A 15,601-nucleotide genomic window follows, 5' to 3' on the forward strand; every position below is an offset into this window, starting at 1 on the left:
ACGACCGCTTAGTCCTTTTTATAAGGCATAGTTGGGCGTGATCAAATTTTGGCGCCATTGCCGGGGATCTAACGGTGTCGTTGTAGGTGTACATATTGCTAGGTTTCAAGTTTGAACTTTTATTTTATTATTTAATTTTTTTATTTTAGTTTTATTTGTTTATTTGAGAAACATGGCATCATGGAATTATGAGAATTTTGATGTTGGAAATTCTACTTTTAATCCTCTTTATGCATATTGTGAAGGAAACCACCCAGGGCAAAATTATCAAAATATTTCCGAGAGCGAGTTTTGTGCATCAACTCAATCTTATGTGTGGAATGTTTGTGATATGTGTGGTGGTCAAGATGGTCACTTTCATGGTTGTGCTTATAGTTCTTATCTTCCCCCAACCCCTTACTTTGATGGTTCTTCTTTTTCTTGTGAAGTTAATAGGAACAAAAAACCCAGGTATGAGGACCTGAAAGAGATCGAGGATATGCTAAAACGCCTTACGGAACAATATGATGAGATACAACTGCGGGTACAAAAGCAAGGGGCAACTATTCACAACTTGGAGGCTCAAGTGAATAAATTAATTGAACCTTGTAAAGCGCAACAGGTTGACATTGTGGATAGTAGCCAATATGAGCATGAATTGACTGTAGAAATTACCATTCTACTGGAGGATTTAAAAGAATACGAGGATGAGCTAGAGGAGGAGGCTAGAGTAGAACACCAACAATCAATCGCACTAGATTTTGAGGATGTCGATGTTGTAGAAGAGATACTAGAGTCAACCAAGGATATTGAGGATACATATTTAGTTGACTCTATTTTCATTAGTGTTGAGAATGTAGACAATCCCAATGTTTATGTAGTTGAGCGCATTGATCCTCACTCCAAGCATTTTTCCATATTGTGTTTAGATGATAGTATGGAAATAGAGTCGTCCGAGCCATTTGAGGAGTCAAGGAATGAGGAATAAAGTGCTTACATTCTGGAATTCTTCTTGCCAGAAAGTCGGGATTACACATCTCATCTAAAAGCCAAGAAGTGCAGAATACTATATTATTTTATTGGGCCAGTCAGATTCGTTCTACCACCCCAGGAGCATGATCATAGAGCAGAATCAAAACTTGGGCTCCGATTCATAAGTTCAAAGTGGAGGCAGAAAGTGATTCACGTCGTGCCGCGACGTTAAATCAAGCGCTTGTTGGGAGGAAACCTAGCTTTATTACTTTCTTTTATTTTTTATTTTTTTTCTTAATTGTATTATTTTTGTAGTTTCAATTTTTTATTTTCTAGGAGCATGGAAAGCAAAGGTATTGGAAGGATGCAATAGCAAACCAAATGGTTGGAACTAAGTGTGAGGTACCCACACGAAGGACCAAACTTGGGAGAAGTCTGAGTACCCCATGAGCTGCTAGTGCTTCGGCCTTTAGCCTACCAGGGAGTTTCTTTTACCCTCTTATTAGTATGGTGTGCATTGGGGACAATGCACAATTTTAAGTGTGGGGTGAGGAGATTATCTGAGTGACTTTCTATGCTATTTTAGTTGTGTTAGTTTAATTGAATTTTTATTTTTTATGTTTTTAGAAAAAACGAAGAAAAAAAATTGGACTTTTCCCGACGATGGATATCCTAGACAATTTTCTTGAGGGATTTAAGTTGAAAAAAAATAAAAAGATTTTCTTTTGTTAGGTAGTATAACAATTACCCCTTAGTTTTTCTTTAAACCACGGTTCTTTTCCAAGGGTTTTATTTGAATCGGGTGTAGTTAGTTTTTTTTTGGGAGTAGGAGCCATTGTGTTGTGCTTTGAATTGAAGCAATATCTCTTGACTTGGTTATACCTTGAGAATAGTGAGTGCTTTGGTTGTGACGCTTAGACCCAGTTTTTGACTCTTGTAGAAGTACCTTAGATTGTATTATATTAACTTTGCTTAACTGCTTTGACTAGAGTGTCTATGAATCCAATCCTGATTGAGTTATGTGCCATGTGTGTGTAAGGTTTTGCGTTATTCAGTGCATTGCATTTGATGCCTAGAACTTGCCCTGTGTGTTTGCAAAGCGAAATAGTAGTGTTGTTCAGTCTTGGAAGTGATATAGGCGTTTCCTTGTTGAGCCAGATATGTATATTTTACCCACCTAATTGTTATGTATCTTAGTTAACCCTTTTGAGCCTGTAATCTTGTTTCTTTGCCAACCACATTACAAGCCTTACCCATTTGTTTGAACTAACCATCTATTTGAACCTTCTAACCTCTCATGAGCACTTGAATTGTGATGATTTATGTAAAAGTTAAAGTGTGGGGTGGTTGGTTTGGCTTTTGAGTGGAACTAATGAAATCAGGAGAAAGATGCATTGTTTTGAACAAGTAAGAGCCACTTGAATTGAAAAAAAAAATATAGTTGTATTGCTGTGAAAAAAAAAGTATTTCTTTAATAAGTGGTGACTCTTACTGTAATTGTGCTTAAAGAAGTATGGGGTAATATACATTGATGTGAAGTGGAGTTTGGTTTGACATATATAAGTATGAGGTTTGAATGTTAAAGTATATGTATTAAAGTGCTTAGGGATGTGTCGTCACTCTTATATCTAAATGTATCCTACTCGCCCCATAACCTACATTACAACCAAATAAAGTCCTAATTGATCCTAGATTGAATGAGTTCGATTAGTGGAGTAGTACACTACATGCAAGCTTATGGTGCATCTTTTATGGCATATGAATGTTATTTCTGAGAGTGAGTGAATTCTTTCTATGTTGAGTTCCTAAGTGCTCTTAAGTTTTGTTGTGTGGAAATACTCTCTTTAGTTGTGTGAGGGCACTTGATTCATGAAGGAAAGGTAATGTCAGTGACCTCTATGTTAGAGTAAGTGAGTGAGTTGTGAATAATGCGTGGTACTTGTGATTCAAATCTTGAGGTGAAGATGTTACGCTTTTGTGCTTAGTTTATTTTAAATACTCTTGGTGTGATGAGTTAGGAGAATTGTTTAAAAAGGTCGTGTCTATAAAAAGTGTAGTTTGATTGCTCGAGGACGAGCAATGATTTAAGTGTGGGGCGTTGATGATCGACTATAATTACGTATTTTAGTCGCTTATTATACTCTAATTTAATGCACTTTAATTGAGTTTGAGCTTTAATCGCTAGTGTCTTGCACTAACTGTGTGTTTTATACCTTGTAGGAGTGATTTCGAGCTATATAGATGTTATGGAATAAATTAAAGTGATTTGGAGCTTTGAAGTATGAGTAAAAGTCTAAGAAATTAAGCCGGGTTCATGTCAGGGATCAACTTTGATAGTTAAGAATAAACGAAGACTCGAGTAGGCATATTGCGTACTGTCTAGTAAAATATATATAACATTTTACTCAAAACTCCATTTGGGATCCACAATATATGGTTGAAAATCTAACTCAAAGGGCTACAACTTTCATGTTTTACAGTTTTTCTAATTCCAAACAGAACATGGTGAAAAGTATGCATTAATAGCGTGGACGCGCTCAGGCCGTGCTTGTCAGGCAGAATACTAGGCAATATGCGCGGCCACTAGCGCGGTCATGAGCGCGGCTGCGCTAGTCAAACCCGGGAAAAGTGTCCTTTTTCACATTGGAGAATGTATAATTGTCTGGGCCTAACCCTACTTGGTATATATACATGAAAAAACGGTATTTTGAGGGAGGTTGAACAGATTTGAGACAAAGATTTGACCTAAGGAGGCAGAGACATAATAGGAGCTAGGCGGGGAATTCTTCTACGAGTTTTTCCTTCCTCTTCCTATTTTTCATTGTTGGTTATGACTTTTAGTATTGTATTTTTACATACTATTATGAATAGCTAATTTGTTATCTAGAGTTTTGATAGAACCTTTTGTAGGATAAATTCTTGTTATGTTTTTATATAATTGAGCCGTAGCTTTTCTCTATTTGTTCAACTACGTTTATATTGTGGTTGGTTGAAGAGCTCTCAATTAGCTGTGCCTATTTAGTATGTATTACTCTGGAGAGAGTGCATATTTAGGTAGTTGTTGAACAACATCACTCCCGACGTATGTGAGGAAATCAATAACCAAGAGTTTAAAGGTGAGATTAAGGATAAGGAAACCTTGGGTGCGATCTAAGTGAGTTGTAATTAACCAGCTAGCGTAGCTCGGGAGAGTATGTCTAGTAAATTGTAATAATTACTCGGGAGAGAATTACAACATACAGAGCGCTCATGATCGGTAGAGAATACTTAGGCGAAATTATAGAAGACATAGCGGGAAGGATTCCGACAATTGGGGAAATCATAACTCTAGACCTTCTTAATCTTATCTCTAACCCTTAGTATCTGTAGTTGTTAATTTACTATTTTAATTTGTTAGTTAGTTAGTTAAACACAAGAATCTTAATATCTATAAAGTAGGAATTTTTCAAGCTTGAATTCTTGGTGATAGTGAACTACTGTAGCTAAGCCTTAGTTCTCTGTGGGATTCGACTCTAGACTTATAAACCAGATTATATTTGCAACGACCGCTTAATCCTTTTTATAAGGCATAGTTGGACGTCATCATGAGTCAATTATAGGACTGACAGATTTCTAGGCTGACAAACTTCTAACGAAGAGGTGCACATGTCACTTAGATGAATCTCCATTAGAATAACAGAAAAAAAATAAATTTTTTTATAAAACACAATATAAATTACCTAATACGTATGCTTTTGGAGTTGGACGTGGCATAGCCTAAAAGACAAATTTGTACATGCCATTAGTTGGGTCGTGACAAATTCTGTCTCAGTCTTCCAATTGATCCATTTGAAACAGTTGAATATAGTGTCGTGGCACTCCGCACTCCATATATTCCTTTTTCCTTCGGGTAAAAGTCACTCCCATCCATAGCAGATAAAAAGATGCTATGGCCCACAGAAACAGCATTGGGTCTATGCTATGACCCATTCAAAAATAACAAATTCGCCAATCGGTCAAAAATAAATTATATTCATTAGTTAGTCGAATATATATATAAAAAATACATTAATTATGTATCAAAAATATATATTTTATATATATATTATATATTTTATTGGTTATTATTTTTAGGAGCTGCTATATTAAATAGTTTCCCCGCCCAAAATGCTATGGCCCGGAGATACAACATGCATGGAGTTTGACTTGTCTTCGTCAGACTACTATTCTGTCTCCAATTTCCTTCTCGTCTATTATTCCCTGCTTCCTTCTTATTTCTTTTTCCTTTTACATTAAAGTTTATATACACTAGTTTTATAAAACATTTTTAACGCTATACTAAGGTTTAAATCGATTACTTGCCACTTTTTCTAAGTTATCAATCAATAATTATTATATACAGTTACTTTTAATTGTGTTGAGTTGGTTGAATAAATATCTTTTTATACTAACAATTCATCGAATTTAAACTTGTTCGATTTCTATAGTTTTTTTCTCCTTTTTCTGAAATGGTTATACTGCCCATCTTGTAAATGAAGATCAAATCTACTTAAGGCTTTCATAAAATAAAAAATTACTATAATAGTCAAATTATTTTTTATTGTACTTTGCAGGCTAGATACTTCTTTCATCTCCATTTCCAAAAACTATAAAATAAGATATATAAGATTAATACGTTCCTTCTTTGTAACATTTTACTTTATGTATTTGGTCAGAAATTATAAACAAGAAAATTATGAAGCAAATATTTAATAAAAGCCAGTGTAGTACAAGGTTGAAACTATTTATTCTTGACAACAAAGACGGCGCAACACATGCATTTTCCTAAGTGTAAGTCAAAATCAGTTGCCCTATATTCAAACTTTGTGTACAACATGTATAATGCAAATAATTACATAATATTATTTTAATATCAGTTCAGTTATCTAGGAACTGCCTTTAGATAACTATATAAACCTAAGTGTGCATATTATTCCCCTACAGCAAAATCCCAAACCCCAACTTAATTATCTCTCAAGATTTCAACAATCACTTAAAACAAAAGAAAGGAAAATGAGTCCATCTTCATTAGCCATCTCCATCTTCTTTCTATGTATTATCTTTAGCTACATCTTTAAAAAAGCATTTCAAATGTTTCCTCAATCAAAATTACTAAAATATATAGATTTTATTGTTATAAATTTGAAATGGGCTTGGAATGTCGTCCTATTTCAATCTTTCTCTCATTCTTGTAATTACAACTTCACTGCCATTTCAGAAGATGCAGCTACAACACCTCATGATCACAATAATGAGCTTAGAATAAGGCGTTTCGAGCACGATTCAGGGTCTAATTTGGATTCAGTGGAATGTGCTATATGTTTGTGCAAGATTGAAGAAGGAGAAGAAGTTAGAGAGTTGAGATGTGATCATGTTTTTCATAGGGTTTGTTTGGATAGATGGATTAATTGTGGACGCAATATGACTTGCCCATTATGTAGAAATCATCTAAAGCCAAATGCAGTACTCTCCTTTGAGCTTAATCATCATCAAGAAGTTATCCATTTAGATTTCTTGTCAGGAAGATCAAGAGATCGCTGTCAATGGTGGATAAGATAAATTTACAGAAGCGCCGTATTGGGAAGGGTGTCACGCATCTCGTTTTCACGCATGATCCGGAGAAGGGTTGCACCCCAAGGGAGTAATGAAGACAACCTATCATAATGCAAATATTAATGACTATTTCCATGGCTTGAACTCACGAAAGAAAAAATGTAAATAATAAAAGTATTGTTGTGGACATGGAAGCTGGCCGGCCATGTTCATTTGTACGAGTCCATGGCCATAATTGACTGGGATTTTGGCTTAGTTTGATTTATTCAATTTATTTTGGTGATAACATCTTTTCAAATTAAGGAATCATGATTTGATCAATTTCATTTTTAACGAATAAATTCATATTGAAGGTTGGAATTGCTAGTACTCACTTGTTAGAAGCTTCTTTTAATTTCTCACCCCATGATAAAAATAAAGAGTACGGTATTTGTAAGCACAAACTTAATTTATATCGGGATCTTGAACATGGTAATTTTACACAAAATCGTTAGAGAAAACATACCTGAAGCGGAATCTATTATCTTGAAGCGGAAGCGTTAATCGGTAATCGGTTTCTCGCCCGTTGCCCTAACTGTACGTTACCACCGACTTTAGTGATGGAAGAGAGAATAAAAAAAATATGGTAACCCTAATGGGTGGGGAGATGACCAATTTATAGATGTTCTTATTTAATTCGGTACGTCCATCAAGTAACCGATCAGACGGATGAGATTTGCTCATTAATTAAATATTAATTATGGGCCTAATCTTATTGGGCCATATATACACATAAGAAATAACTTACATTCTCCCATTTGGCCCAGTAATCACATAATATTAATATTTAATATAGGGACATTAGTTGCGCATAAAAAAATCTCTTCTATAATGTCCATCATAAATACCATAATACGATAAACTACTAAATGTGAGTTATGGCGGTTATATATAATATGTCTACATACTCCCTTCCACATACTACAACATTAGCAATTCATCGTATCAGGTCCATAAGCTATAAAATATTATAGTCCACAATAATGTCTCATTGAGACTTATCCTGTAATATCTCAAAATAATAAAGTGTACACCATTATGAGAAACAGGAAATTACTAATGTATATCAGAAACACATAAATGAACTCAGAGTGTCAAAACATCATAAATACATCAATCATAAATGCAGCCAAGACCCATTCTATGTATATGTTCTTTAAATATCTTTGGTGGTAAACCTTTCGTTAACGGATCTTCAATCATGAGATCAGTTCTAATATGCTCAAGTGACACTCTTTGTTTCTGAACTTCCTCCTTGACGGTAAAGTACTTTAATTCCATATGTTTGGCACCTTTGGAGTACTTATCGTTCTTGGAGAAGAATACTGCTGCAGAATTATCACAGTAAATTTTCAGCGGCTTGGTAATGGTGTCGACAACCCCAAGTCTTGAAATAAAGTTTCGCAGCCATAATGCATGAATTGTGGCTTCAAAACATGCCACAAATTTTGCTTCCATCGTGGATGCAGCAATGACAGACTGTTTGGTACTCTTCCACGATATTGCTCCTTCAGCTAATTGGAACAAATAACCAAACGTGGATTTTCTAGTGTCAATACATCCAGCGAAATCTGAATCCGAGTATCCAACAACTTCCAAATGCTTGGATTTCTTATACATGAGCATGTAATCCTTCGTTCCTTTCAGGTACCTCAAAACTCTCTTTGCAGCTTTCCAGTAATCAATTCCTGGGTTACTCTGATATCTTCCTATCATTCCGATCGCTAAACTAATATCCAGTCTTGTGCAAATCTGAGCATACATCAGACTACCAACAAGTGAAGAGTAAGGAATTGATTCCATTTCTTTTCGTTCTACATCATTCTTAGGGCATTGCATGAGACTAAATTTGTCCCCTTTTTGAATTGGAACAATTCCTACTGAACAATTGTTCATATTAAATCTCTCTAGAACTCTTTCGATATAGCCTTTCTGAGACAATCCCAATAATCCTTGTGATCTATCACGGAATATTTCTATTCCTATCACATATGATGCCTCACCCATATCTTTCATTTCAAAATTCTTAGAGAGACAATCTTTAGTCTCACGCAATATGCCTAAATCATTAGCAGCAAGTAGGATATCATCAACATATAGGACTAAAAACATAAACTTGCTCCCACTAATATTTTGGTATATACACTAATCAACAATATTTTTCACAAATTCAAAAGACGTTATGGTATCATTAAACTTTATATACCATTGTGGTGAGGCTTGTTTAAGTCCATATATTGACTTCTTCAGTTTACACACCATTTGACCTTTTCCTTTAATTTCGAAACCTTTTGGTTGGTCCATATAAACTTCCTCCTCGAGGTCTCCATTAAGAAAGGCAGTTTTCACATCAATTTGGTGTAACTCTAAATCACAATGAGCCACCAAAGCCATAATAATTCTTAACGAGTCTTTCTTTGAGACCAGCGAAAAAGTCTCTTTATAATCAATGCCTCCTTTATGAGTATAACCCTTGGCAACAGGTATGGCTTTGTATCTCTCTATATTGCCATTTGAATGGCGTTTGGTCTTAAAGACCCATCTACACCTGATTCTTTTAGAACTTTCTGGCAATTCAACAAGATCCCACACTTTATTGTATTCCATGGATTTTAACTCTTCCTTCATGACATCAATCAATTTGTTAGATTCATTACTTTCTATGTCTTGTGAAAATAAAATCGGATCCTTATTAAAACCAATGTCAAAATCTGACTCTTGCAAATAAACCACGTAATCATCTGAAGTAGTCGTTTTCTAACTATTTGAGATTTTCTTAATGGCATTTCTTGTGGTTCATTTGTGTCAGATGTTTGTGAGTTAGTTTCTTCATGAAGTATTTCATCCAAATGTTGCTTGGTATTGTCAAAGTATTCTTCAACAACTGGAACAATATTTGGTATTTGTGTGGAAATAGGCATATTTCTGGGTAATAGAATATTGACCCTCACATCTTTAATTTCCACACTTTGCTTTTCAACACTCCCACTAACTTCACCATTCTCAATGAATCTTACATTACCGATTTCAACAATTCTCGAACTATGGTTTGGACAGTAAAACACATACCCTTTAGATTTCTCTGGGTAACCAATAAAGTAACCACTTACTGTTCGAGAATCTAATTTCTTTTCTTGTGGATTATAAACTCTAGCTTCCGCTGGGCAACCCCAAACATGCAGGTGCCTTAAACTAGGTTTCCTTCATGTCCATAGTTCAAAAGTGGTCTTTGGAACTGCCTTACTAGGAACCCTGTTTAATAAATATACATCGATTTTAAGAGCATACATCCACAATGATTTGGGTAATGAGGGATTACTTATCATGCTCATAACCATATCCATAAGTGTTCGATTACGCCTTTCTGCAACACCATTTTGTTGAGGTGTTCCTGGCATAGTATATTGTGCACATATGCCACGTTCCTCGATGAACTTTGCAAATGGACCTGGACATTGTCCTGATTCATTATACTTTTCATAATATTCACCACCTCTATCTGACCTAATGATTTTCACCTTTCTATCTAATTGCCTTTCAACCTCATTAACAAATACCTTAAGAGCATCTGTTGCTTGAGATTTTTCTTTCAGCAAATAGATGTATCCATAAAGTGAAAAATCATTGGAAAAAGTGATAAAATATTTCTCTCCGCCAAAATATGGAACATCAAAAGGTCCACAAATATCGGTGTGTATAATTTCAAGAAGCTGGGTGCTTTTTGTGGCACCTTTCTTACTATGCTTGGTTTGCTTTTCCTTAATGCAATCCAAACATATAGTAAGATCAGTAAAATTTAGATTCGGAAGAATCTCATTCTTTACTAATCTTTCTAACCTTTCTTTGGATATATGACCCAAACGTCTATGCCACAAGTAGGCAGACCGTTCAACTAGTGAACTACGTTTAATTCCAACATTATCTTGAATAGTAAGAAGGGATTCAGAAAAACCAATATCGATTTTCATTTTTTATAAACCATCACTAAGAAAACCAAAACCATAAAAAATAGCATTCTTATATAAATTGAAACATCTATTTCCAAACTTTAAATCAAATCCAGAAACATCAAGTCTTGAAAGAGAAATCAAATTCCTAGAAACTGAAGGTACTTAAAGAGTCAGTAATAGATCAAGGTGACGTTCAGTCTCCATGATCAAACGATAAGTCCCTATGCCTTCAATTGGAGCTTTCATACGATTTTCCATGAACAAGAAACCCTTACTTGGATTTGTAGTTTGCATCGTAAAGAATCCCTACAACGTAGTAGATACATGAGCAGTTACACCAGAATCAAGCCACCAAGTATTATTAGGAACTTCTACTAAATTTGATTCGAAACATACAAAAGCACTAATTGTACCTTTCTTTTCGAACCAAGCTTTACGTTTCAGGCAATCTTTCTGATAGTGTCCTTCCTTGTTACAGAAACGACACGTATCTGCCTTATGTTCCTTGTTAGCATCCTGTTGAGCTTTAGCAGGTGCTTTCTTCTTCTTGAACTTGTTGGCCTTCACTTTAAGTCCTTTACCAGCTCCTTGACCCATGCGGTTAATTGAGTGACACCCTTGTTTCTTCAGTCTTGATTTCTCTTGAGTAAGCATACTGTACAATTCACTAACATTTCACTTATCCTTAATAGTGTTATAGTTAATTTGAAAAGGTCCATACTCAGGAGGTACCAAGTTCAGACTAAACTGAACCAAGAAGGAGTCATCCACTTTCATCCCCAAGGTCTGAAGTCTTGTTGCAATGTTAGTCATCTAGACGATATGGTTTTGCATACTACGCGGCCCATCAAACTTCATGGTCGTGAGTTCAGCCATTAGTGTACCAGTGAGAGACTTATCTGTAGAACGAAAACATTCTTCCAGAAACTTCAGGTATTCCCTAGCACTTTCTGTTTGTGGAATAGTACTCTTAATGTTGTTGGCAATATTCATTCGCATAAATATAAGGCTTATCTTGTTAGAGAGTTCCCATGCTTTATAGAAAGACTTCTCATCTGCACTGCTCGAATCAGTAATGGCAGCGGGCTTATCATTGAGCAGAGCCAAGTCAAGATCCATCATACCTAAGTGGAACTGGACTTGTTCACGCCATTCAGAGAAGTTTAATCTATTGAACACAGTAACAGACGAAGCAAGCAAATGAAAAGGAATAGTTGAAAAATAGATAATACACGCTCACAAATCAATATAGATTCAACAAAACAGTTAAATGATATCGCAGTTCTCCTTTTGGTAAATAATACGATACACTATCATAATTTAAATTCCATTTAGTCTTAATAGATAATTAAATATTTTTAACCAAATATATATGCCATCTTTGGACAGACAATATATATTTGACTAAGAATATTAATTTACCTCATCATATTCACTATTCATAGAATAATTGATACACCTTTGGGTAAATCCTTAAGTTCTAGCAATAGTGAAAATTAATTTATCCACCATTTTAAAATTATAGGCATTATATTAATTTCATGGATAAACTATAATTTTATGTATGCATATTTCTAAAACATACTAGTTTGGTCACTTTGGCGACTAACAAACTATATAAACATAAATGCACACATAAAATAAATATCAGAATATTTTATGCATGTGAATATTTTAAACAATCTATTTTGATCATTTTGGTGTCTAACAAACTATATAAACATTAATCACATACATAAAATAAATAATAAATGGCTTTACCAACTTAATAGCCCAAAACAAATTATTCATGGCCCAAGAAAATTAATTATGTCATACTGGAAGGACCTAAAATCAGTCTCACCAATTATTAATTGGCTCCTTACTAGGATTGGCGAAACTAAATTTATTGGGCAAAAGTTAGTGGGTTTAAACAGAATCGCAACAATAGGGCATCATTAACAATATTCATGTTTCATCAAATTCTTGCACATTAACGCAACTTCTGACACCAAAGTTGTTCTATACTGGAAAAATATTTTCAAGCCACTTTTGAAGAATAATAATAAACATCAAGTTTTAACCAATTAAAACAGTGAACAGCAATGGATAATATTGGTTTAGACTTTTGTTATTCGGAAAGAGACAATTACAGTTAAGACTTAGAAGAACTTTCAGTTGTTTGCCTTTTGATTTATTTATTATTTTATCATCTATCAACCAAGATTTAGAATCCCAGCAATCATGATTGAAAGTTTAAAATAAAGAAGAAAAAATTTCTAATTGCCGAAGGTAGCACATGATTTCTGAAGCGGTTCACAAATATGTAAAATTTGTTTACGAATATTATTCATTCAAAATCTAGGTTACCGATACCACATGTAAGCACAAACTTAATTTACACCAGGATTTTGAACATGATAATCTTACACAAAATCGTTACAGAAAAAATACCTGAAGCGGAATTCATTATCTTGAAGCGGAAGCGTTAATTGATAATCGGTTTCTCGCCCCTTGCCCTAACTTTATGTTACCGCCGACTTTAGTGATGGAAGAGAGAATAAAAAAATACGGTAACCCTAATGGGTGTGGAGATGACCAATTTATAAAGGTTCTTATTTAACCCGGTACGTTCATCAAGTAACCGATCGGACAAATGAGATTTACTCATTAATTAAATATTAATTATGGACCTAATCTTATTGGGCCATATATACACGTAAGAAATAACTTACAGTATTAACTCGTGTAATTTCCACAACCATATGTTAATCATTTTTTAAGCGATTCAGCATTTTACATTTAATCCAAGATCACATTTTTTCGTAACGGCCGGAGTTTATCCTAATTTTAGTTTTCCTATCTCTCCCCCCTCCCCCCCCGCCCCCCACAATTTTTTCTATTTATCCATTCAGTATTGAAAGTCCACTTGCTCGACCAATTTGGACCGATACCAGGTAGGACCATTATGAGAGGTAAACTGCTTAGGACTCAAATTCGAGAGGATCTCATTTAGTAACTTTCCACTTTTAAACTTGCACATTTTGTTTATTGGTTAGTCCAATATTATGTTTTTTTTTTTGTGGAGCTAGTAGTTCTAGGAGATTTTTGGTTTTGTATCGCTCTCCATTGCAATATTTGTCTCATCAATATACAGGGTAGGGGTCAAGCAAAACACCCTATCACCACAGGAGGTTGTAATTGCAGGGCAGCTACAACACCTCATGATCATAATAATGAGCTTAGAATAATAAGGCGTTTCGAGCACGATTTGGGGACTAATTTGGATTCAGTGGAATGTGCTATATGTTTGTGCAAGATTGAAGAAGGAGAAGAAGTTAGAGAGTTGAGATGTGATCATGTTTTTCATAGGGTTTGCTTGGATAGGTGGATGAATTGTGGACGCAATATGACTTGCCCATTATGTAGAAATCATCTAATGCCAAATGCAGTACTCTTTTCTGAGCTTAATCATCATCAAGAAGTTATCCGTTTAGATTTCTTGTCGGGGAGATCAAGAGATCTCTGTCAATGGTGGCTAAGATAAATTTACAGAAGAAGCGCAGCAAGCACTAGAAAGGTAGCGTGATAGTACAAAGTATTTCGTGTTTACGCATGATCCGAAGAATTAGTGACTGCTTAAACGGCTTGAACCCGTAAAAGAAAAAATGTAAATAATAAAAGTATTCTTGTGGACATGGAAGCTGGCCGGCCATGGTCATTTGTATGAGTACATGGTTTTCTTCAGCATCGGCTCCGCCATAATTGACTTAGTTTGATTTATTCAATTTATTTGGTGATTCTTTTCAAATTAAGGAAACAATATGACATGATTAGATCTATTTCATTTTAATGAGAAAATTCATATCTGAATGTTGTATTTACTTGGAGAGGAGACTAGAAATCTCAATATAACTTCTAGTACTTCTCTTGTTAGAAGCTTTTTTTCTTTAAAAAAATTTATCACACCCATGAAAAATATGTGCAGTATTAACTCGCTTAATTCCCAAAACTATAAGTTAATCCTTTCTTGTGCGAACTCAACATTTTACATAAAATAGGGCATCATGTTGCTTTACAATTTTAAAATTAAAAAAAGATATGATCATAACACTAAAACTAAGTTTGTAAAAACTCACACCCAAGATCCCCCAAGTACGGTCATACCCAGTCGCCTTACCCCTAAACTTTTCTATTTATCAGTTCAGTATTCTGTAATACCCTATATTTCTACTAAGGGTGTATATGGTCATAATAATAATAATAATAATAATAATAATAATAATAATAATAATAATAATAACATAAGAAACAATCTACAAATAAAAAAAGGGGGGAGGGGGAATTCATGAAAAAAGGGCCGAAGCTCATTAGAAAGGAATGAACAGAGGTAAAACAATAAAGCTTTCAAAAACCCTTCTGAAGCAAAAAGCCACAGAAACAAATCGGCAGCAACGAACAAAATAAGAAACGAATAGAAGAAGAAGAAGAAGAAGAAGAAGAAGAAGAAGAAGAAAGCTTTGGGCAAAGGCCTTAAGAAGAATTGAGAGTTGAAATTGAAAGTATTAAAGCTCTCCTTCGACTCAAGAGGTTAACCTTCTTCCCCTCATCTGTTGAATTATTTCACCGCATCTATGCAATTTTATGTAGTACAAAAGAATATATATATATATATATATATATATATATATATATATATATATATATATATATATATATATATACATATACATACACACACACACAATTACTATGGATATAACAAGGCTGTAAGGGTTTGGTTTAAGCACTGATAGGTCTAATTTTAGAGGAGTAAATCATACTAATTAGTTTGAAATTGATAGAATTATGGACTAGTTCTATGATTAAATGTAAATTCACAAATTAGACTCAAACCGGAACCCCGATGATTGGCCATTCTAAGTTAGCCATGAATTAGCCTAAACAAGAGAATTAACATGAGATCGATATTATGTAATTATAGATTGATTGGAGGAATTTGTACGAATTGCTCGAGGCGAAGCATTTGGTATTTCGGCACGAGTACTGTGAATAACAATCTTACCGCAATTTGTGTTTTCATAAATTGCATGATTTATACATGATTTTTA

General features: G+C 34.4%; 1 protein-coding gene across 1 annotated transcript; it reads left to right on the forward strand.

Moving 5' to 3' along the window:
- Positions 1 to 6,060: 6,060 nt before the first annotated feature.
- On the forward strand, positions 6,061 to 6,528 carry LOC104245272 (uncharacterized). The gene has a single exon (XM_009800863.2). It carries the CDS (start codon positions 6,061 to 6,063, stop codon positions 6,526 to 6,528), a length of 468 nt encoding a protein of 155 aa, XP_009799165.2.
- The last annotated feature ends 9,073 nt before the right edge of the window (positions 6,529 to 15,601 follow it).

The sequence above is a fragment of the Nicotiana sylvestris genome, chromosome 10 (assembly GCF_000393655.2).
Source record: "Nicotiana sylvestris chromosome 10, ASM39365v2, whole genome shotgun sequence".
NCBI lineage: Eukaryota > Viridiplantae > Streptophyta > Magnoliopsida > Solanales > Solanaceae > Nicotiana > Nicotiana sylvestris.